General features: G+C 42.3%; 1 protein-coding gene across 10 annotated transcripts in view; it reads left to right on the forward strand.

The window, feature by feature from the left end:
- Nucleotides 1-1309: 1309 nt before the first annotated feature.
- Nucleotides 1310-23745, forward strand: part of LOC117384838 (supervillin-like) — a 51499-nt gene continuing 29063 nt past the window's right edge. For 2 of the 10 annotated variants that reach the window (XM_055228468.1, XM_055228469.1), the window contains exons 1-19: nucleotides 1310-1500; nucleotides 4426-4486; nucleotides 5783-5874; nucleotides 6343-6400; nucleotides 6542-6693; nucleotides 7712-8043; nucleotides 9260-9536; nucleotides 9772-10021; nucleotides 10128-10202; nucleotides 12361-13653; nucleotides 14406-14624; nucleotides 14695-14732; nucleotides 15160-15221; nucleotides 15928-16064; nucleotides 16550-16612; nucleotides 17575-17848; nucleotides 18714-18782; nucleotides 19933-20174; nucleotides 21473-21747. In XM_055228468.1, coding sequence (XP_055084443.1) covers nucleotides 1440-1500; nucleotides 4426-4486; nucleotides 5783-5874; nucleotides 6343-6400; nucleotides 6542-6693; nucleotides 7712-8043; nucleotides 9260-9536; nucleotides 9772-10021; nucleotides 10128-10202; nucleotides 12361-13653; nucleotides 14406-14624; nucleotides 14695-14732; nucleotides 15160-15221; nucleotides 15928-16064; nucleotides 16550-16612; nucleotides 17575-17848; nucleotides 18714-18782; nucleotides 19933-20174; nucleotides 21473-21747 — 4030 coding nt within the window. In that variant the 5' untranslated portion in view covers nucleotides 1310-1439. The remainder of the gene's footprint in view (nucleotides 1501-4425; nucleotides 4487-5782; nucleotides 5875-6342; nucleotides 6401-6541; nucleotides 6694-7711; nucleotides 8044-9259; nucleotides 9537-9771; nucleotides 10022-10127; nucleotides 10203-12360; nucleotides 13654-14405; nucleotides 14625-14694; nucleotides 14733-15159; nucleotides 15222-15927; nucleotides 16065-16549; nucleotides 16613-17574; nucleotides 17849-18713; nucleotides 18783-19932; nucleotides 20175-21472; nucleotides 21748-23745) is intronic. The other 8 variants (XM_055228461.1, XM_055228464.1, XM_055228462.1 and 5 more) reach the window with 7 other exon arrangements.

Below are 23745 nucleotides of genomic sequence, written 5' to 3' on the forward strand. Positions count from 1 at the left end.
AGAGGCTGTTTGTCTGTTTCTCCAATGTATTTGTCAATAGAAATGTCACTGCATTGATATGGAGACTCATCGCAGTGTGTACTGCAAGATGTGTTTTATCTTGTGTCACGTTCACAGTCCTGTCAGTCAGGAGGTTGTGGGTTGGGTTATTATTTACAACCACCTATTTGGTGAAGCAGGGTGTGCTCATATTGACCCTATTGAAATGTGCCCAAGCAGAAATAGCCTCTACTGCATGGTACGTTTGTCCAGTGTGAGCACAAATGAACTGGGTCCAGGCCTGGCATGGTTGGGGCTTTGGCCCAGTTGGAGGAGATGGACTAAAGCACAGCACGGATGCTTATGTACACGCACTGTGTGACTTTATGTTTGCAAGACTGTCTTGTGTGTGGAGAGGAAGAGGATAAGAGGAAAAAGTGAATGAAGTCTGCTTCAGAACTCAGGGTGAATCCTCGCTCAACTTCATTCAGGACTGTGACACAGACAGTGCTGTGAGTGTGGGACTTGGAACCCTCCACAATCGTTCTTGATCATGGAACGGTTCAAAAGGCCTAATGTGAGATTCAGATTCAGATCTTGTGTTGATGCTTATTGGTAATGTGTAAACATGAAACCCTTTTGTTAGAGGTTGTCTCACAGGACATTGTTTTTAATTCGTTTGTTTCATGTGAACACGCCCAGTGATCTCTGAGATATTAAAGGTGATACTTTCTGCTTGACTCCATGGAATATTCCATGGGATGGTTTTAAACTTCTCTATCTCTGTGAATACAAACAGCTCTTGGTAAGAAATCATGTTTTAGCAATAACTCACATGGAACTGAATAAATGTCGGATGGGAAAGTTTAATGCAATATTCCAGACAGAGTAATAGCATCTCCATGAAGACAAGCAGGTTGCATTGTGAACCTTTAACCATAAACTTTAGCAAAAGAAACATTTTGAATCTACCTGTTGCTTTCCCTCAACTATTTTTTACTTCATATCAGACTAGCTCTTACAATGTCAAATAACTGCACCCTGATCCTTCTGTGACTTTTATAACAGGCCCTATTAAACCCAGTTCAGCTGTGACATTCTTCATTTTGGTTGAGTACTGGTTGTGTAGTAGTTGTGTGGTGGTTGTGTAGTGGCTGAATAGTTGAATGTTGCGTGTCAGATGGGACCCTCTGAGCCCCCTGGTGCTCTGCTGCCTCTCTGGTCCAATCCTGTCCCTGCGCTTTTATCATCCAGGTTAATTTCTGCTTGTAATCTGATTAGGCCTGAGCCGCTTTAGCCACTGCTGCACTCCGCACACTCCAACCACCAACCACCCTGGCTCCTTCACCTCCTTCAAACTGACATTCATCTACCGTTGAACTTTTTCCTCACTCCTTTCTTTTCCAACCTGCTTTGCTTGGATCGTATGGACGCTTGGCCCTGGTTTAGCTGGTCTAAACATGTTCAGGAACCCATGGATTGCTAGTTTCTACGCCAGTCATGTGCCCAACGGAGGCCAAGGTAAGAGCGGCGCACAGGGCTCAGGTTTAAGGGGCCCCGTGGACTTAGGTGGTCTCAAATTAACGTGACTTTAGCGTGAATTCCTTTAAAGCTACGCACAAGCCTGCGTGACCCGACTAATGCTATTTAGTGTGAGGAGGGAGAGGGTCTGAGGGCGGGTCCACGCCAATTTACAAACACAACAATTAAAATGTATTATAATCATGTAAGGTGTAATAAGAAGTACACGTTGCAACATTTTAGTTAACGTAATCTGCAAAATATAGATTATTCCTGTCTCCATGGGGTCTTATTTTGTAAAAAAGCTGCCAACCCTGTAGCTTAGACTTCTACAAACAGGTTCTGAAGTGTCCCTGTGTGCCAGATGCCCTCCCTCTGTCTGCATGGGGTCTTTATCTGTATAAAAGCTGCCAACCCTGTAGCTTAGACATGGGATTTTTGTAATGGTAAATTATTTTATTCTGTTTTTATTTCAGAATTGCTCCGCACTTGTCCAGTTGCATCATATCGATAACTCTCATGTTGTTGATTAAAGAGGGTAAAACGTGTTCAAAATTGTGATTATAAACGTTTTAGAATGACTCCGTTTGATGCATATGAACTGTGTATTTAACATTATGGCAAAACAATAAAAAAAATGTCATTATTGTCATGTGAAGTCATTTTGGATGAGTTGTTTACATTGAAGGCTCTGTGCGTTCGCTCTGTTTTAATGAGCGCTGCTGTGGCTATAGTTGGTCGTGTTGTAATGAGTCTAATTTTATCAGATATGGAGTGGTCACAGGTTTATTTGTGCGTTGGCGTTTGGCTGTTTGTCTGCAGCACAGTCGTGGAGACGCGGTACACATGATCTGAGTGTCAGCAGTTACGGCTATAATAAACATGACAAAGTTCTGTATTTTGTAATAACTGTTTGCAAATGAGTATTTTGGAGAGACCTGGAGAAAAACAGGGATAAGACTGTTGTACTGCTGTAAAAAGGGAGAACTTTGTACGACAACTTAGTCCTCAGCTTAGTTTGTTTTTGAATCTACTGCATGCAGCTTTGAGCCTCTTTCTCACTTCTTATTTAGATCTTGATGCTTGATCTCGCTTTCAGAAAGTCAAATATTGTCTTTGGGAACCACTAACTTATTTACCAAACAATATTTAGTGATGTCTGGTCTTGAGACGAGAATAGTAGGAAATGGCGCTGTATCAGTTCCAGTGTCAGTATTGTGATATCGAGGGGGGGTTCCCAGATATGCGTATCCATCCAGGCAGGTTTATTTATATAGCACAATTTGCACAAAAAGTAAAGTGTGTTTTACAGAAGAAAGGCATTAAAATCACTATGCAAACTAATCAAAACATAAATAATGATCATAAAATGTATATTATTTCAGTCACATGCTACACACACAACTAAATAGAACCGTTTTGAGTCTGGATTTAAACATTGTCAAAGTCTGTTCAGGTTTTAGCTGCATAAAACTCAAACACTGATTCCTCCTGTTTAGTCCTGACTCTGGGCACCAGCAGAAGACGGGGACTAAACCAGGTCTAAAGAACTGAACCAGGATTGCATCAGGATTACAGCACGAGGCTGGTCTCTGAAGTCCTGAAAGTTTGAGATGTTCAAGAAGTAACTCAAGCTTTTGTTTGGAAATGGTAACTCCCTAAAATCCCCCAAAAAACATTCAGTCTTGATCTGACGCTATAAGGAAGGGTGAAAAGAAGAGTCTACTGCTATATTTTTACTTGTCAATTCCAAGCTGTTTTTATTTATCATTTGATAGTGTGAATGTGAAGTGCCTCTGTGTTGTTGGTACACCGCCTATCCCTGTACTCCTTCATGTTTGCTCTCTACCTCCTGGTTTTCTCCGAGTGCTTTCAGCGTCTGCATATTTATAGCCTGGTCTGTGACTGTGGAGGAGGACCTCAGTCTAATCTCTGTGCCACTGCCAGCTCCACTCTGCAGAAGGACGCTGAGAGAGGGGCTTTCCAGGGACAACCAGCCTCTGGAGGTGTTAATGAGAGAAGATTAATGCAGATGTAATTCATCCATCAGTGACTGAAAAGACACCAAGGCCTTTGCACCAAAACCTGTGGTTCAACTAGAGCCTTTAGATCTTCAGGCTCTCTCTTAGCTAAGGGCAGATTGCTCATATTTGACCGTGGCTCTATGGTTTGAGCAGTGGGCCCCCAACCTGAGGGTCGGAGGATTGATTCCAAATTCTGTTGTTGTGTCTTTAGGCAAGACCCTTTAACCAGAGTCCTTTAGAGCTTCAGTCTAACACTCTCTTAGCTAAGGATGAATTGACCATATTAGACAATGGCTCTGCAGTTAGGATTGATTCCAGCTTGGACCAGGTTCTGTTGACACTTCAGCCACCTTTGCTTTTAGTGAATGTGATGTGAGTGTTGTTGGTGGTGGTTAGAAGAGCTGATGGTGCAAATTGGCAGCCTCACTTCTAAGTTTGGAGTGACTGACTAATGAGTAGAGTGTAGAGCTTTGAGAGGCTTGGACGAGCCTGTAAAACACACTGGAAATGTGTTCAAATGATATTAGGCAAAGGGAGAATCAGTACAGTTTCTGCACACTCAGCCAAAAGTTTGCAGTTTATGATTCTTGGTTTGTTGCTGTAAAGTGATTTGAGAGCTCAAAGCCAGCGGAAAAATCAAGTGACCATTTACCTTTTTATTCAATAATCAAAGGAGGCTGTATCACTCAGTCATTATTATTGTATAATCAATATTATTAATAATAATTATTAATTCTGCACCATTGCAATATTTCCCATGTTTCAACATAAACTCATATCAGGTGTGTTTGTCAGTACATTTCCTGTTGCTGGATTACACTGTGCAGAGTCCAGCTGAAAGGCCACAGCGGTCACAGACTTATGTTTGTTGTTACATTAGTTTTGTGTTTTTGCGTTTCAGGATTTGAACCCGAAACTCCTAAACTGTGCAGTTCCACCTCCCTGCCCACTGACGCCTTAAGGTGAGGTCCTCATCTCTTCTAAACTGAACGAAAATAACGAAAAATGTGCACAAAAGTGTTTTCCTTAGACCCTGTGGTTTACTGTAAACATGCAGAGTCTCTGCAGAGTCCCTCTGACACTGTGTTAAATGTAGAGCTACAAGAACATCTCCTGAGTGTTCTCCTCTTTTATTTAGCTGTATCATTTATATTATTGAAAATACAGTATAAATGCTGTAATATACAAGCCAGGAAGGTGTTGTTTTGTGAACAAGTTAACAAATGTTTGATGAGTAATATTCATCAAAATTATGCCATCGACCCAACCTGTTGACGTTAAAAGTACTGTGTATTTTGTACATAATGGCTGGTAATGACACGTGTGACTGTTATCTTAAAGCTGGTGCTCAGTTTTCAAACTGTGAAAGGATGAAGTTGGTATTTAAATCTAACTTGCTTGTGTCTCTGACAAACCCTTTGGCGTCATTAGTGTTCCATTAGAACAGCTTTTCCAGAACAATTATTGATCAAATACATTGAATTGGAGGCAGATCTCATGCAGCTCTCAAAGTGCTGTTTTTACATTATACTCTATGGGGAATACTACTACTACTACTACTACTACTACTACTACTACTACTAATAATAATAATAATAATAATAATAATAATACAAATGTCTTATACAGAGCTTTTTCCAGATACTCAGAGTCACTTCACACACATTATTCATTCACTAAAGACTCGTGGTGGTAAGTTACTACTGTAGCCACATCTGCCCTGGAGCAGAAGGATGGAAGCGAGGCTGCAACTCTGTACCACTGGCCTCTCCGACCACCACTAGCACTCACATCACATTCTTACTAGGCAGTATGGGTGAAGTGTCTTGCCTAAGGACACAACAACAGTTTTTGCCACTGGTGTCCCACTGTGGCACCTGGTGTTCCCATCATTCTCAAATTCAAGTACAAACCAGGCCCTGCCTCGTGTTAGCTTCTGAAATCTGACGAGATCAGGTTTGACAAGAAGGTTTGGCCACCAAAACAAGACTTAATCCTCCTTAATCCCATGAGAATAGTTGAAAACTCCACTTGTTATACTAGAGGCATTATCAGAGCTGTTAGATTGAACATTTCTTGCTAAACCTAAGCAGCTCTCAATGACCCAGACTCAAAGTGGTTTTTGGCTCCGGCCGTGTCACCTTCACCTCAGTCCGCTCCTTAAGTCCAGTCACAGCAGAGACACACTTCACAGTATCCTTTACCAGGACAAATATGTAGAAGACCACATCAGACCCATAATCCTTCTGTGTGCGCAGTTTTCAGAGCGACCTCTCCTTCAGTGCACAGACCGCGCTGGTCAAGAGTGTATCCGACCCAGATGCCAAACTCCTCTACGTCCTTCCCAAGGGTGAGATCTGTCATTTCAATAAGTTCATGATCTCTAGATGACATTAATTCAGATTGAGGAGAGGGGTCTATTGGAGATTTACTGTTTTTGAAAGAAATCTACAAATTTATGACCCACAAATGTTAAAACGTATCATTATTTGTTTGGGATTGGCCCCACAAACTTGTCATATTAATCTTATGTCTTAGAGTCCTTTCTTTGGGCTTGAATAACGACACCACTTTTCGAGGATATTATGAAAAAAATAATGTCACATGTTTATTTATACTGACAGAGAACATTTCCAAATGACCAGACCAGTGTGTTGTTTACACATACCATGACATGTCTTGAATGCCTTCTGCATCTTTCTTCAGAAGGATCACGTGATGGTTAACATTCTTCACTCACAGCAGAGGAGACCTTGAACTTTGTGCCAGTTTTTGTTTCATGTGGACAGGCGCAGTGATCTTTCTGTAAAATCTTCAGTTTCAGAGCTAAAGAAACACTTTGAAGGTCCTCTGACAAACGAGACCGAAATGAACAGGTACGTAGCTGGTTGGTTTAGCCTCATATTAGCATTAGCATCAGCAGTAATAGTGTTAGCATCGCATTAGTAAAGTTTGCATTACTTCAGCATTAGCAGTAGTTGAATCTGCCCTCAAAAGTCCTGTTTTTGTCCCATCAGGAAGGAGAGAATTGCCCGTCGTCTGGAGGGGATGGAGTCTGACGTTCCCCCGGCTCTGATGGTCCCCGCTGGGCTGGTGTCCAACCGAATGCTGGAGGAGGATCCGCCCCGATACACCAGAGCCTCAGACCCCTGTGAGCCCTGTGTCATGGGTGAGAGTGGACGTGTGATAAATGTTTAGTCTTTACCACTGTACTGCAGAAGACTTTTGAGAGAATGCTTTCCAATATTAGCCATCTTTTACTCCCAGTTTGTCCTTGAGGAAACAGGTAGATAACAGGATCCAGATGGTTAGCACTCTTGACTCACAGCAAGAAGGTTTCGCATTTAATTCCAGATCACATAGGGCCTTTCTGCGTCGACTTAAAATGGCGGGTTTCCTCCAAGTGTTCAGGTTTCTCTCATCAGCTTTAACATGACATAATATTCACCTCGAGTACAAATAAATAATCCATCACACACTTATGCTGTGACTTTTGCTTAATCTGGTATACTGTATATTTATTATTTATTTATTTGAGCAAGTTGCTAAAGATGTTAGGTTCAGTAAAATCATAGTCTGTATAAAGAAGTGGACAAAGTGAGTGTGACGTCATCCACAGTGTTCAGCTCCAGTCAAATGAAGCTCGTTGAGGCTAGGGCAGTTATAGGGACGAATTTGGAGCGCTTAGCAATACTGTCAATCGAACCTGTTGCTGACGCCAATGGGAACAGCTTCAGGGAAAGAAGGTGCCTCATTGGTGTGATATTATTCATATGGTGATTTACGGACAAACTTGCCTAATAAAAACACCAGGATCATGTAGAGCGGGTTAATACTAATATTTTAAGACCAAAATGACGAGTCTGACAGCAGCAGTTACAGACAGAGGGGCCACAGTTTTTCAATAGAAAGTGAATTGGAGCCAGATTGCGTCTGTGTTCACGTCCTGTTTGGAACGCGGTGGTTAGCGGGTTAGCTATGTACATTTATATATACAGTCTATGAGTAAAACCTGAAGGAATGTATTTCCCGTGACATATGAGAATGTTAATCTAGTCTGTCCAGTTACTGGATCCTAACATCTGTAATTTGCATTTCAAGCATGAACACTTATTGGCTCTTTATATCTTCTTCTCCACATATTTACAGTTTCTTGTGTTTCTGATCCCTCCTTGTGTCTGTTTCAGTGCGGCGTTATAGTCGTGATGAGCCAAATGACCCCCGTTCACAGAAGCAGGCCCCCTCCTCAGACAGAGCCCTTCACAGTAAAGCCCCTGCGGTCGCAGCACGGCCCGAGCCCATGATGGTGTACGTGGACCCGGTCACCGTCACCTCCTCCAACCCCTCCTCCTCCGGGGGGCGCTCCGGAGACCCGAGCCTCACCTCAAAGGCTGAGAGAATCGCTCGGTACAAAGCTGAGCGGCGCAGACAGCTCTCAGAGAGGTACGGCATTCTGCTGGATCAGGAGGCGGATATGGACTACACGCCCCGGTACAGGAGGAGGGAGACCACAGAGCAGGTGAGAGGGCACCTCAGGTTTGTGCTCTTTAAGGCACTGACACTGTTTAAACCTGTAACTATGGGATAAAGTACCTTAATCATAAACACACCTGGAGTACAGCACTGGCCTCTTGCTTCACAACTAGAATGTCTTGGGTTTGCGCCACCTCAGAAGCTCAGTTTTCGCTCTCTGCTGGTGACTGGGGGGAGTACACTGAAATGACAGCACAGTTATTAGTAACATGACAGTAACGGGTGCCTCATTGTAAAGTCATTTAGGTCAAGTGAATTTATTTGAATAGATTATTTTTCAGACCAAGGTTTAGTTTGTTTTCTGTTTCTTTTTTTTCCGGCAAGAACACACATAGCACAAACACATTCCTTCCAGTTCAAATATTGTATGAAACAGCATTATTATTCAAAGTACTACTTGCTTATACTTAAAAGTGCTTTTCATAACTACAACACGTTCTTTTAATCCCATCCCAATTTAGTATATTAAAAGAATAAAAGGGAAAAAACTAATTTATCTATAAGAACTGGGGAAATTACAGGAAAAACAAATTGTAATCAAACATTGTATATGCATTGCACATTAAAATAAAATAAAGAAGTCACAAAAAATTAGGTCTAGTCAGGGTGATGTACTTGATCCACTTGTTCCAATTATTATAAAATTAGCTCCTTTCGATGTTTATTGTGTAAGTTAGTGTTTCCATCCTAAATATTTCAGATAATATATCAATCCAGCCATCTACTGAAGACGGAGCAGGATTTAGCTATTTTTTGGTGATGTTGTTTTTACTCGCCGCCAGGAGGGCTTGCAACAGCTTTTTATCACTTCTCCGTTCCAAAAGTGCAACACTACCTAAATACAGAGTTTCAACATTGAATGGCACGTTCACTCCAAAAAAGTTACATGTATGTATACAAGGCAAGGAGGAGACTGATTGACAATGGTCTACAGTCTCTTGGCCAATCAGGACGCAGAACACAATGCACATTCATACACAGTAAAAAAGCATGTAAAATTGCACAAAAAAATGTGCAAAACAGCGAGACTGCGAAAGGTGAACCGTGATATAGCGAGAGACCACTGTATATTGAATGTTTCCTACGAAACATAATATCATAGAAACATTGTATGAGTCCTAACCAAAAAATGCGTCTATTGTGATTAGATTGTGATTGTGATTAGATTCTTCACGACTATTTTCTTTCTTGTTTCATCTCAGGCTGCACCATCCAGAAGAGACAAGCCGGAGGTGGAGGAGCCCAGTGTCCCCTATCGCTCTGGAGTGGGCCGAGTTTACATGAGGAACCAGCCCGATCCCCACACTGCCACTGCAACCGGCCCACAACACACAACCTCCCCACCGCACACAACCGCCCCCTCTCACTCCCACACAACCACATCCACCCACTCACATGCCACAATCGCCCCAAACCAGGAGCGGGGCAGCCGGTTCTCAGAGCGCGAGAGAACCATGAACCAAGAGAACTACCGCAGAGGTGGGATTTTACAATTAATCAGTGTTATAAAGGAATAAAGACTTACAGTAAAAGTGTTTTGTAGCATTTTTGGAGGTAAATATTAGCCGTGATCCAGTCAAAAAGTAGCTTAAAGCTTAAAACAGCACTAAAAACAATCCACGAAACAGAGAGACCGCGAAAGGTGAACCGCAATATAGCGAGGGACCACTGTACATTGTGTGGCCTTATTGCTGATGTATTTTTTCTTGTCCAGGTGGGACACATGACCACACCGCTGTCGCCCCCAGGAGCAGGACCCAGGAAGTGCACCCCAGTCACCACCAGGAGGCGCCACACAAAGAGATGAGCCCTTCCTCTTCGTCAGGTCGGGATTACAGTATTGCCGCCGTGCCCAGCTCACCACGCACAGCTCGCCGGGCATCACTGCCCTCAGCGCGATACGGCATTTCACCTGGAGACCTGTTTATAGAGCAGCAGGCCCAGAGCATCCTCAACAGGCAGGGGTGAGTCGTAGAGCTTTTGTTCACACATTTTAAACATATCTAGTCATAAAATACTTTTCAAAAATAGATCAGAATAGATTATAAATAACAAACATGCTGTCTGTAGCCTGGGCGCCTTTTCAAAGAGCGACTGGTGTCTCGCAGACTTAGAGGCCGAGTTCGTCCAGATGAGGCCCGCGAGGTACTGAGTTTAGATCTGCTGATGGACCCTTCATAGACCCTCCCCAAAGCTTCCCTAGTCCAACCCTTAGACCCTCCCTAGACCCTCCTTAAACCCTCCCTAGACCTGCCTGAATCCTGCTGGTGTCCCCTTTGTTTTACATCTCTACACTCCTCAATCTCTTTACAGTAGAGATAACATATTTCCCATATTTTCTTGGTGTTGTATTTTTTTTTGTAGTCTTAGAAACATTGAATTTAGCCACTAACACTTCCCTTATTGCTTTAATAATGTTCATCTTTATGTTTTTTGGTTTGTCTAATTGTCTAATGTCTAATTTCTTTATAAACTCTTTTCTTAGTATAAAGTGCACATGTTCTCCCACAGTGGGATACTGTATGATGCTTCATCGTCATAGCAACATGGTTATAATGATGACAAAAGCTCCTTATAGACTTTTATTGTGCAGTTTATTTAGTTCATTTCTGAGACTGGGGAATGTTTGCACTGTCTGCCCATGTCCATTCTTCTTCTCTACGTTCACTCTCCTGCTCCCCTCTTTATCTCTCCAGCTTTCTCTTTGTCTCTCTCTTTCCCCTTCTCTCTTCCGCTCCTCTCTTTATCTCTCATCTTCCCTCTATTTCTCTTTTTTATTCTTTCTTTTTCTCCCCCTCTCTCCCCTCCTGCTCCTGGCTTTATCTCACTTCTTTCTCTCTATCTCTCTCTTTATTTCTTTCCCCCTCTCTCCCCTTTCATGCTATCTCTCTCTTTCTCCCTCTCTCCTCTCTTTATCTCCCCTCTTTCTCTCTCTTTCCCCCTCTCTCCTCTCCTCTCCCCTCTTTATCTCCCCTCTTTCTTGCAATCTGTCTCTTTCCTCTCCCACTACTCTCTTTATCTCCCCTCTTTCTCTCTAGCTCTCTCTTTCTTTGTCTCTCTCTCCTCTCCCACTCCTCTCAATCTCCCCTCTTTCTTTCTATCTCTCTCTTTCTCTCTCCTCTCCTGTGTGTGGTCTGATTTGAGGTAGTGATGTGTCAGTGACCCGTGCTTGAGGAGGGCAGCCATTATTCCACACACACACACACACACACACACACACACACCCCCACAGATCACAGAGCGAGTCTCCTGTGACTGTGGTTTCAGCTTTTACTTTACTCAGCCTTTGTGCATCAGTTATGACCACAGAGTGCGTAAAGACATGGACTAACGGAGTGTGACGACACCCACAGCTCCAGTCAAATGAAGCTCATCGAGGCAATTATAGCAGCATATTTGGAGCCAAGTTTCATATTTGTAATTCTGTTAGAGTGTAATAGCAACCAAAGAGCCAATCTGGAGTAAGGCTGTTGAAGGTAACGCCCCTTCCTCCTTCCAAGACTGGTTAAGCAGGGAGTACTTAGCAACACTGTCAATCAAACTTGTTGCTAACGCTAGCAGGAGTGACCTCTGGTAAAGAAGGCGCCTAATTTGTCTGTTATTTATGTTCACATCTTGATTTACAGACAAAATGGTAAAATAAAAACACCAGGATCATGTTGAGCTGATTAATATGAATATTTTAAGACCAAAATGACGAGTCTGACAGCAGCAGGTACAGAGAGAGGGGCAAGTTTTTCAATAGAAAGTGAATCGGAGCTAGAGTTGATGATCACTTCCAGCAGGTCAGCTATGTCCATTTATCTATATACAGTCTATGGCAATGATTCACAATTACGTACCATTATGATCCAATACTTTATTTTTAGTGTTAGTATTGGTAAACAGATGATTTTACCCCCTAAACCTATTCCTCCAAAGGCACCATTTAGTTTTTTCTCTGTGTTTGAGCAAAATTTGTCTTGTTGTATAAGCAGCTCTTGAGGTCAAAATAAGTCTGCTGTGTACTGTCTGCATCTTCTTAGAAAACATTTTATTGTCCGATAATCAGGAAGTGTGCGTTAGCATGCTAGTTGTTGTTACGGCAAAACTCCACACTGGCCTCTGACAGTTGTGAAAAGCAGTCATAAACATGCGGTGGTGAATATTTAGGATGCTCTGAATGGATAAGGTAAGTGAGGAATAACTTTGGACCACGGCAAAATGAACTTGTTCTGTTTTCATGTTTTTAAGACAATAAAAATCAGGTACAGCACTTTTAAAATATAAAGAACTATTCTCATTTTTAATTATTCTCTCCAAGAATTCGTGCGAGGGAGCGATTGCAGCGGGACGACCCAGGCCAGAGACCCCCCGACTGGAGTCCAGACCGACACCACGGGGACCCCTCCCAACCACGACATCGCACCCAGGGAAATGCACCTCAATTCAGCCCTCATCACCACCCCGAGACCCCCCACCACCGAACCATCCACCATTCCCAACCGAGCCCGGCTCACCATCCAGCCCACCCCCACCACACCTACCCCCCTGCAGCCGAACCCTATCCCGCAATGCCCACCCCAGCAACCAAGCACCAAGCTCCAGGACCTCCGGAAGTACCACGGAGAAGACCCAGCGCTGATCAAATTTACGCCGCGCATAGAGAGGCAAGAATGGAGGCGAGACAAGCTCTGAAAGAAGAGCCTCACACGGAAGGATTGCTCAAAAGTCGTAAAGCGGTTCTACCATCGGAAATCCGTAAACGAGAGAAAAGTGTAGACGATCCGACTGCGCTGAGAGGAAGAAGTGATGAGATGGAATGGCAAAGTTATAGCCCAGAACGTAGAGGAGTTGGACGCAATGAGGACGATTTGGAAAAAGCGAGAGAGGTGAGAGTGAGGGAGAGAGGGAGGGAAAGGCAAGTTGAACGGAGGGAGAGAGGGAGGACTTTTCCAGCAGCGAATGTTGAGAATCTGGAAGAAAAACAGTTTAGGTCAATGCAAACGCAAGCTACGATGCAATCGCAAACTTTGATGCAACCGCAAACTACGATGCAACCGCAAACTACGATCCAACCTCAAGCTACGATCCAACCGCTAGCAAGACCACGCCATAATGTGGATCAAAATCTAGAAGCCGTCAATGTTATGGAAAGAGTTGAAGCAAGGAGGAGACAACAAAATATGCAAGTGATCGAACAGGAAAATTTAAGATTAAAACCAGAAACGCAACCTAGACAGGAACATTTAAACCAAGTGGAAATGGTTCAAGAACCGCCGAGAAAAGAACCAAAACTACTAATGGAACAGATGGAGCTTCAAAATCGACCAAAAGTTGAGCAGCCAGAGCTAAGGCAAGATTCAGAAGTTTATTCACAAAAAGCCAGAAGCCGCGGAGTGGATATGAAACCTAAAGTGCGGACGAGGTCGATGTCGGATATCGGGATAAGCCAGTCGTCCAACATGTACCGGATGGAGCGCGGTGGCAGGGAGATGGCGAGGTCCATGCCCAGCTCAGGGTTAGCGAACGGGGACGTGGGCACGCTTGACACCAGGGTCTCTGTGGCCCAGCTCCGGCACTCGTATCTAGAGAACGCCAACAGGAAGCCAGAGCTGTAGGTTCAAACGCATGGGAATGAGACGGAGGATTGATTGCTGTGGTGATGCTAAGACTAAACTCACTTTTTTAGAATGTGTGATTATTTTAATGATTTTACGCACATTTTAAAAGGTTGCTTAGGGTGCCAGCACATGACATTAGCTTTAACTAAACTTCCGCAGTAATATTTGCACAGTCAGCACATCAAAACCGGGACTAAACCAGAACTAAACCAGGACTAGAACAAGACCAAACCAAGTCTACATTTGAACTCATAGTGCGCTAAAACTAGGACCAAAAAGGGACAAGTGTGAATGCACACTTTGACTAAACCAGGAACTAAACCTGGACTTTCAAAGGACTAAACCAGAGCTAGAACAAAACCAAACAGATTCTTTGTCAGGACTAAATTGGGCTCAAACGAGGACCAAACAACGACGAAGTGTGAACACAGCTCAGTTAGCGCGGTTTTGACGAAGACGTTTTCTGTTTGTTTATTTTGTTTTTGTTTTTATGCTTTATAACACAGTGTAATTCATATGTGACAATAAATATGAATACCTTTATTATGTGTTGTTGCATGTTTCTAATACATTTTAAAAGTATTATATCATTTTGCTGTGATGTTTTTGCTTTTGCTTTTTCCTTTTACTATGTTGAACTTGGCACTTGCCTCTACGTATGTTTACTGTATTTTATGTAATCATTTTATAGATTTATAATTCATTAACACCAGTTTCAATCTTTCCTCCCTCCTCCTCCTCTCAGTGATCAGCCCAAAGCCGACCCCTCCCTGGTGGACCGTGCAGCCGATGGAGCCGGTGGAGCCGGTGGAGCTGGTGGAGCTGGTGGAGCCAGTGGAGCCGGTGGAGCAGAGCCTGACCGCAGCAGGAGGCCCAGGCGGTACATCACTCCGGGAGACAGCCGCATGTCCGAGCGCTTCAGGACCCAACCCATCACCTCAGCGGAAAGGCTGGAGTCTGACCGGTCAGCTGGGGGCGCTATGGGACACAAACATAACAAATACTGCTTTTCTAATAGTGTGTTTTTTGTGTAGGGGCAGATTGAGTCCCGCACAGCTGCAGGACGGAGAAGGTGAGTTATCATTTTCACAAATATAATTACATCAGAACAGATGCCAATAGTGATATAATTTACTAACACGCACATTTTCACCACTTAAATGAAAAATTACAATATTTTTCATGTATTTTAACAGATTAAGAACTTAGAATGCAATCAAATGTATCAACATCATGAAGGGAGGAAGAATATTTTGGTTTAAGAAGACAATTTATACGTCAGTCCTGAAGAGTAGCTGTCGATTTGGTGACAGTTAATGGGGATCCAAATAAACAAACAACCAACAACCACATTTAATTTGCAACTATGAATCAAAGCCATGATATTTAGCTCCTTAGCTATGCAAAATAATACACAGTAAAAAAGAAAGAAAGCATTGTAAAGATTTATATGTGTAAGTTAAGTGTAAATCAGCTGTGTTCTTTTCTTTTTCCATCAGATGAAGAGAAACTGGACGAACGAGCCAAGATGAGCGTGGCTGCTAAAAGATCACTGTTCAGGGTAAACATTACAGTGGTCCCTTGTTTATCGCGGGGTTATGTTCTAAAAATAACCCACAACAGGCAAAATCCGAGAAGTATCAGCTTTATTTTTTACAATTATTCTATATGTTTTGCAGCTGTAAAACCCCTCACCACACACTTTATACACTTTTCTCACACAGGCATTAACATTTTCTCACATTTGTCTCTTGTTTAAACTCTCTCAAAGTTCAAACCTTCGTATATTGTATCCCTCTTCCTCGATGATTTCTTTAAATGTGTTGTTCTCGTGTCTCTGCTCCAATGGTATCCACAGAGGCGCCTCTCTGTGCAGAGAAACACTTAAGTCCAAAGTGTTTCTGAAATCAGAATGTTTCATTGACATTGTGGGTTTTGTCGGGTAGAAAACTTGCAAACATACAGCACTTCAGAGTCACACTGCAATCCAACGTTTATGTAAATTTGTCTGAACACATTCTGTACTGTACAGAAGACACGGCACGGAGGAGACTGATGGACAATAGTCTACAGTCCCTTAGCCAATCAGGACACAGAACACAATGCACGTTCATACGCTGTAAAAAAGCATGTAAAATGGCACACACAAAAAAAAAATCCACGAAGCAGCAAGACGCAAAAGGTGAACCGCGATATAGTGAGGGACAACTGGACTAGTACATGGTATTTACTGACCCTTTGTACCTGGCCTGTTTTACTTTGCTCAGGAGCTGGAGCGCACGTCTGAGGGAGGCGTGCCCAAACCGCGCTCTCGAAACGCGGCTGTGGATCGACGCCTTCGCAGGGTCCAGGACAGATCTCACACACAACCAGTCACCAACAGAGAAGTGGTCAACGCTTCCAGGTGACCCTCAGATATTCAACCCCAAACTCTTCAAACTTTAATCTTCACAATCCCATTTGAAATCAACTATTGAGACTTTGCAGTGATGTCACGCTGGCGGTGTTCTGCATGTATGTGTATGGTGAAATGTTCAGCACTTACTACAGTATGGTGACACAACGCACACATTATCCTGAGACTTAAGATCGTCTGAAAACTTAACATTTCAACGACACATTTTCCAACTTGAGCCTTCATCATGGTCGTGTTTAGGTGTTTGATTTTTAATAAAAGGTGAGTTTGACCAACTGTCTGTAATGTTACGTTCCAGCTAAATTAGTTCTTTACGGTCAGATTGTGCTAAAATAAAACTCTACATTACACCCCCATGGAAAGTTGACGACATCAGCTGCAAAATATCAATAATCTAACTTCAGAATCTAAAGTGCATGGTCATGTTCTGAGTCTGCCCCCTCCCTGTGTGACTGCGCTCTGTCCTCCTTCAGTGACACAGACCCCTCACAGCAGCGAGTCCCCAGCCCCTCAGCAGACCACCCCCATAACACCAGGTACTACCGGCTGTCTGCTTCTTAAAATGATGGACGCATGTTTGTGTCTGTTACACCCCTGGAGATTATATTTTCATCACTAGCATTTCCCACTGTTCTCATTTTCCCTGACCACTAGAAGCAGAAAATGTGCTATTGTCAACTACCAACTACCCAGCGTGCTTATGGGTCCAGTATTATGCATTATTCAATTTTGGATTTTTTTACTTTTTTTTAGCCTCTTAGCCTTGGAACTTGTCATTGTGTATCTTAAAATAATGTGTAGGAACATGGAGATAGTGTATTTGAGACATTATACAATGTAAATGCTAGCACAGGGAGCAAGAACTCCAGTTCCAGTCCATTTAACAGAGTCAGATGTGAGTCTGGTCACTGCTGAATCGCCCTGAGTTCAGATGGATATGACTGACAGATGGATTAGCCAATCAGGGACACGCATGGTCCGTCCATATCAAAACGAATATGGCTGTTTACGAGTAAAAAAGTAAAAAATATCACAGGGACTGAAAAATGGTGGATTTCTGCAGAATCAATGAGCGAGGGGAGAGAAATTTGATTTTATTCAAAATGATGTGTGACCAATCAGCTCCTTTGTTTCACATACATCACTGAAATATCGGACTGCCGTGTTTGAGCCTGCGGGGAGCGGGGACCAGACTGATGTCTGAATTTTTACACAGAGCGCATTCTGGACTTTCCACGCAACAAATTCTCTTCACTATGCAGAGTACTAGCAGCTTTTCTTTTTTTTTATTTTTTTATCTTATTCCTTACATAGAAACTACATAAGGAGGTGATTTTTCTCAACTAATCTACAATCAAGGTGGACAGAAGTAGTCAAGTCTATTTAAAGTCTAAATAGCAATAGTATATATTTAATCAACCTATTTTCCTATTCCACAATGTTATGTAATATTTAAAAAAAAAAAGGCTAACTCATTAACTTCGAATCTCTCATTCAGTGTCCAGGCCCATCCAGACTCCTCAGGGGACCCTCGTGAGCTCCAGGCCCCCCCTGAGAGGCCTGGTCTGGGTGGAGGAGGAGAGGCAGAGGCCCTGGAGCTGGGTCCAGATGAACCGGACCTGTCCACTTTGAGTCTGTCTGAGAAAATGGCTCTGTTTAACCGTTTGGCTGTGACAGAACCTCCCTCTGCAGACGGAGCCAGAGACACGAGGCAGAGGAGAGCCAACGCACGCTTCCAGACTCAGCCAATCACACACGAGGAGGTGGAGCAGGTACAACATGCAACACCACAGCTTTAGAGAGGACCACAAACACATGTCAGCTGAAGTTTACCTGTGGCACTCCACCTTTGGACCTGTCCCTCAGGGCTGTTGTCCTTCAGTCATTTACTCAATTAATCGGCTGATAGAGTCTTAGTCAACCAATATTTATATTAGTCAGTTAATAATTTTATTTCAACTATAAGGATTTATATGGGACAACATCTGAGAGGAGTGTGTTTGCTGAAGATTTGGAAGTAAATCATGAGTTTTATCAGCCTTTTACATATAAATACACAAAGTCCTAGTACTTCAGTATAAATGGTTGTTTTTGCATGAACTCTCCCTGCAGGTGTAGTCTTGTGAGTGCAGCTTGGGTCAGATGCATAGAAATACGTAATAGTTTTGAGACCTTTTGCCACCCCCTCTTTTAAAACAACCCATTGATCGGCAGAACATATCTTTAGCCCACCAAAAATGTCATTAGTCGACTACAATCCTAGTGTCCATAGAGCCAGTGGAGGAGTACATGCCTCCACATTCAAATACTCTAAAACATAACATTGAATTGGAATATTTTTTACTGTCTTCACATAAAAATATATCATTATAATTAAAGGATTTAGGGAAAAATATACTATATCGCTAATCAACAAAACGTGTTAAACACAGCAATCTAAGCTCTAGCTCAGATATTTTTGTCTATTTTTACTTTGACTCTTGCACAATAAATGTATTGCACAGACCATAGCTGACCATGCTGGGCTGTTAGCCTGTGGAAGCCTGTTTGTCATGAGAGATTGTAGCACACTATTGTAGCACAGTTCATTATCACTCTCTGAGCTTGTGTAATAGTGAAGCCCTGGTGTCCTGACAGGAGGCCGAGGGCCCCTCTGCACAGTCTGCAGTGAGTAATGGAGACATAGACTCAGCTCCAGCTCCTCATGTAAGACTCCTCTGTGTTTCTGCTGCTGTTTGTGAAAGCTTCAGATGCGTCTGGTTCAACCCTGTAGTTTGGACCTCTACAAACATGTTCTGAGATGCATGGGATTCTTGCATTAGATAGATATCAGATATCAGTCTTCTTGCTATTTCAAATGTGCATTTTGAACTGAATCCTGATTTACAAACACTGTTAGTCGTTAGATTAGTGGATTAATGTCTGAATGGTGCAGCCTTGCCTTGGTTTGTGTTTGTGAAGCTTCTTTGGAGACCATGGCCTCTGTAGTTTTTGGATGTGCGCTTTTCTGGCCTGGACATGCTTGAATGGAGATATCAAGCATGGATGACTTCAGCTGGAAAAACGTGAATGGAGCTGCATGTTGATGATCAAATGGTGGATTCATCAGGGCTGTTTGCTCTTGAATATGTGAATGCTGGTTTGTATGTGACGTAAAATAAGATCACTTCTCAAGTGGTCAAATGCAGGTCAAATGTATTTTGGATGATACTTTTTTGGAAGTGACTAAAGTTTTCATCTTTTGCAAAACACTGTGTATATGGGGACTCCTGTCTAGAGATAGACCGATATATCAGTTGGATGATATGTCGGGCCGATATTTGTGCTTTTTAGCGTATCAGCTGTCGGCCTTAAATCTCCAGCACAGGCCGATATATTTTGTTTTGGCAAACCTGCTGCCTAAAGAATACACACAAAATTTTATTTTACTTAAATGTATTGAGACAACACAGCTCTCTTAAAGGTTTATGGTAAAAAAAAAAAACATCTTGTGGGTGAGTTTGAGGTAAGTTTAAATTAAAATCGATTGGGGAAAATAATCCTGGTTTCTCAGGATTTCAAACAATCGGCTTCAGCCATGAAAAAACTCATATTGGTTAATTTTAATTAATTCATCCAGAAGTATGGAACAAATAAAGTTCATTTCTGATCTCAGATAACTTTGAAGTTCCAGTTGCCCATGTACGTCATATATCCTTTAAAGTGTATATTCAACTCTTAATTTACAAACAAAAGTTTATAGTGCTTTGAGAGAGAAAACTGTCCCAAAATCTGATGAGTGAATATAGATTTGCCTGTAGTTTGTTCTTCCCAATGTGTCGAGGTTTTTCTAGACATTCTCTGGTTATTTTTCCAGCTCAAACACGGAGCAGAGGCCCGACTGGAGCCGCTGTCCGCCTCGTTGGTTCGGTCCGTCGCTGCGGTCACCTCCAAAGCTTCCATTGCTGCAGTGATGGGAGACAGGGGCAGTTACCATGACGACAGCGCTCAGCACCATCTCCATCACTCGGTGTCGTATGTCCCAAACCAACAGCATCAGCAGCAACCTCCTCCTCCTACAGGCAGCACCAATTTATACCAGGAGAGGGCGCTCAAGAGGTGAAAACTTTATTCATTTATTTTTGGGCAAAGGGGTGTTATATAATTCAGTAACTATTTCTATTCCATTCTAATTTTGGGTTGTTCAGATATATTACAGACTTTTATTGGATTTGTGTGACATTTATTGACTAAAATAACTGCTATATTAAAACTGACAGACTTAAGAACTTTTTTCCCCCCAAAATTACTATTAACATGAATCCAGGTAAGTCTTAGGTTCTGTTTCTTTTTCTTCATAAAAAATATAAAATATAAAACCTTTCTCTATTGATCAAATTGTACTTTACCATGAAATATCAGAGGTAAATTCACAAATGACTCGGTGACTAGACCCAAGAACTCACTGTATTACAACACAAATCTGCATTTCAATTATATAAATTTTAGCTGCTCCATCTGTATTAAAAAATATTGGTCTAGTATTGTTATTCTGAAAGTTGCCATGGACACCACCATTGTCATTCAGGTTGTATTATTTTGCATGAGGCTGTCGATCTTAACAGTAAATAAGTTCTATAAGGACAGAGCCGTTTGAAACCTCGAGAATCAGTGCAGTGTGGACTTGTTGGTCACATGAACATTGAATATTTTACACAAATTCTCTATTGAAATGAATGGAATTTCCACTTAACCGGAAGTGCCACCACAAAGACAGTTTAGTAGCATTTACAGGCAAAGTGTGTGACATTAGAGAGTGTTTATCGCTCAAAACCAAACTTCCCAAATTTAAATGTTAATCATATTTTATTTTTTATGAATCATGTGGATAGAAATGTAACTGACTCTGTGAATATTGTTTTCCTTTTGACTAAATACCATTTTCATTGTTGTAAATGGAGAAACTCCGCCTGCTGCTTTCAACATTTTATTTTACTCCTTCCTGAAATTGCTTAAATGTGTCTGTCCCAAGAAAATTTTATATTCAGTGTCCCAAGTCCTTTTGTTTTAATTTTGGTTTTATAATTTGCTCCTTTTTATGCCTCACAAAAGCTGCAATTCCCATATTATTTGTTTATGTCATTACCTCTGCAAGATGTTGTAAAAAAAGAAAAAAAGTGGGCAGGGCTGAATATGGTCTATAGAATGTTGTGATGTCATTTGAAACATAGTATTAATAATTTATTGTATTCAAATGTATTTAAAATGTATAAAATCTCTAATGAAACACTAGTTAAGATAAAAAGTGCCTCTAAATATCCAATCCCTCTGACCGTTTTGCTTGATAAATCCATCCTACACTGCAGTGCTTTGGTCAATAGTACATAATGATCTATACATTCTGTTCCTCTTTGCAGCAGTACCACCAGCCACCAGGAAAGGACGCCAAAATACTTCTCCATGAGCCCCAGTGGTGAGCAGGACCCCCAGCCCGCCCCCTCCTCTCTCCTCGGGGCAGAGAGACCAGCAGCACAGGAGGGAGGGGCCTGGGAACGCGAGGAGAGCCACGATTTACTGCATTTTGACAGGGACCGCGAACGCCACACGCACCAATATGACGACTTGGGTTCTTTAGCAGCGCGGAGGAGTGAACCAGCCGCTCCCATCCCCTCCGCTCCTCAACGCGTTTCAGGTAAGACTTTTAAATTAGGAGGAGAAAAATGTAGAAAAATCTATGGCTCACAATGTTCTGTCCATTCATTGATCTCTATTGCATTTGTCAGCTTGGGGCTATTTGCTTTGGTTGAGTGAAGAAAAAGAGACAGAGAGAGATAGAGAGGGGCATGCATCAAATAGAAAGAGGGAGAGAGAGATGGAGAGAAAGAGGGAGGGAGAGAGAAAAAGAGGGAGGGAGGGGAAAAGAGATAGACGTCTGGGGCAGTATCTAATTAGCATATTTTACCATTCATTCACCCACATGGCTCTTTGTCTAATATAGGAAACCCCGGGTTGTGTTTGGGCTCACAGATTTTGGGGGATACAGGGAGCCCCTTTAAGTATGGCAGTCAGGGCTGGTTTAGACCTGGTTTAGACCAGGTTTAGTCCTGGTTTAATCCTGATTCAGTCCTGCATTAGTCTTGCTTTAGTTCTGATTTAGCTGATGGTTTAGTCTTAAATGACCAGATCTATAGCTCTATTAGTCCTGGTTTAGTCCTGGTTCAGTCCTGGTGTAGTCCTGGTTTAGTCCTGGTTTAGTCCTGGTTTAGTCCTGGTTTAGTCCTGGTTTTGTCCTGGTTTAGTCCAGCCTTAGTCCTGGTTTAGTCCTGCTTTGCCATGCTTTAGCCTTGCCTTAGTCCTGGTTTAGTCCTGGTTTTGTCCTGGTTTAATCCTGGTTTAGTCCTGCTTTAGTCCTGGTTTAATCCTGGTTTAATCCTGGTTTAGTCCTGCTTTAGTCCTGGTTTAATCCTGGTTTAGTTCTGGTTTAGTCCTGGTTTAGACCTTTTTTTCTAACCCTGCAATGAATTTTGCTTGGTTTAGTCCAGCTCTAGTCCAGAATTAGACCTGGTTTAGTCTTGTCCTGTCTGGTTTGGTCCTGCCTTAATCTTGATGTAGACTGTAGCCTTATTTAAATCCTTGTTTTGTCATAATTTCGTGACATAGTCTGGGTTGAGTCCTTTTTCAGTCTTGTTTTAGTCTTGGTGTAGACCTGGTTTAGGTCTTATGGTTTAGTCCCTGTGTAGTCCTAATTCAGTGCCGGTTTAGTCATATTGTAGTCTTGTTTTAGTCTTGGTTTAGACCTGATTTTCAGATGGATTAGACCTGGTTCTGACCTAGTTTTTAGTCTTGGTTTAGTCCTTGGGGTCAAGTACTAGTGTAGTCTTCTTTTATTCCTGATTTGGTCTTGGTTCCGTCCGTCTTTAGCCTTGTTTTAGTCCAGGTTCAGTTCTGATTCAGTCCTTCTTTAGTCCTGCTTTGGCCCTGCTTTAGTCCTGCTTTAGTCCTGGTTTATACAAAGGCCGTGTCGAGGCATACAAAGGAGTGACCTGGTTTAAAGGGTTGCTGCAGACTAGGTTCAGGGGTGGTCCTTTCACTGTTAAAGAGGAACGAGGGCAAAAGCATCAGAGAGAGAGAGACTGAAGGAGCAGGTACAATATAAAAAGGGGGCGTGTCTGAGTAAGCCTCTAGTTTTGGATCGACATAGATAAAGCAACTAGTAGAGCCGTTTAGTCGATTAATCGCTTGGTGGAGTCATAATCGCCCTAAATTTATATGGGACAACAGCAGAAAGCAGAAGTTAGTAGGGGAATGAGCTGAATATTTGGTATTTCTATGTAAAAAGACACATTAAATTTAGGATTCACAAGTTTTTATATAGAACATTGTTTCCTAGTGTGTTTTTTCTGCATAAATACAGCAGTTGTCTTTGCGTGAGCTCCCCCTGCAGGTGTAGTCTTGTGAGCGCAGTTCAGGTCAGATGCATAGATACATAATAGTTTTGATAGCTTTTGATAGCTTTTGCCACGCCCCACTTTTTAGTCAAGTAAGAATGTCTTTAGTCGACTGCAGCCTTAGCAACGAGATACTAACTCTTATGTTGAAAATATATAGACAGACAGACAAAAATGAGTGCTTTCAGGTCCTGAAAAGCAGGTTTTGGTCTGATTGCCCCAACCTTCTTATTCTTACAATT

The sequence above is a fragment of the Periophthalmus magnuspinnatus genome, chromosome 17 (assembly GCF_009829125.3).
Source record: "Periophthalmus magnuspinnatus isolate fPerMag1 chromosome 17, fPerMag1.2.pri, whole genome shotgun sequence".
NCBI lineage: Eukaryota > Metazoa > Chordata > Actinopteri > Gobiiformes > Gobiidae > Periophthalmus > Periophthalmus magnuspinnatus.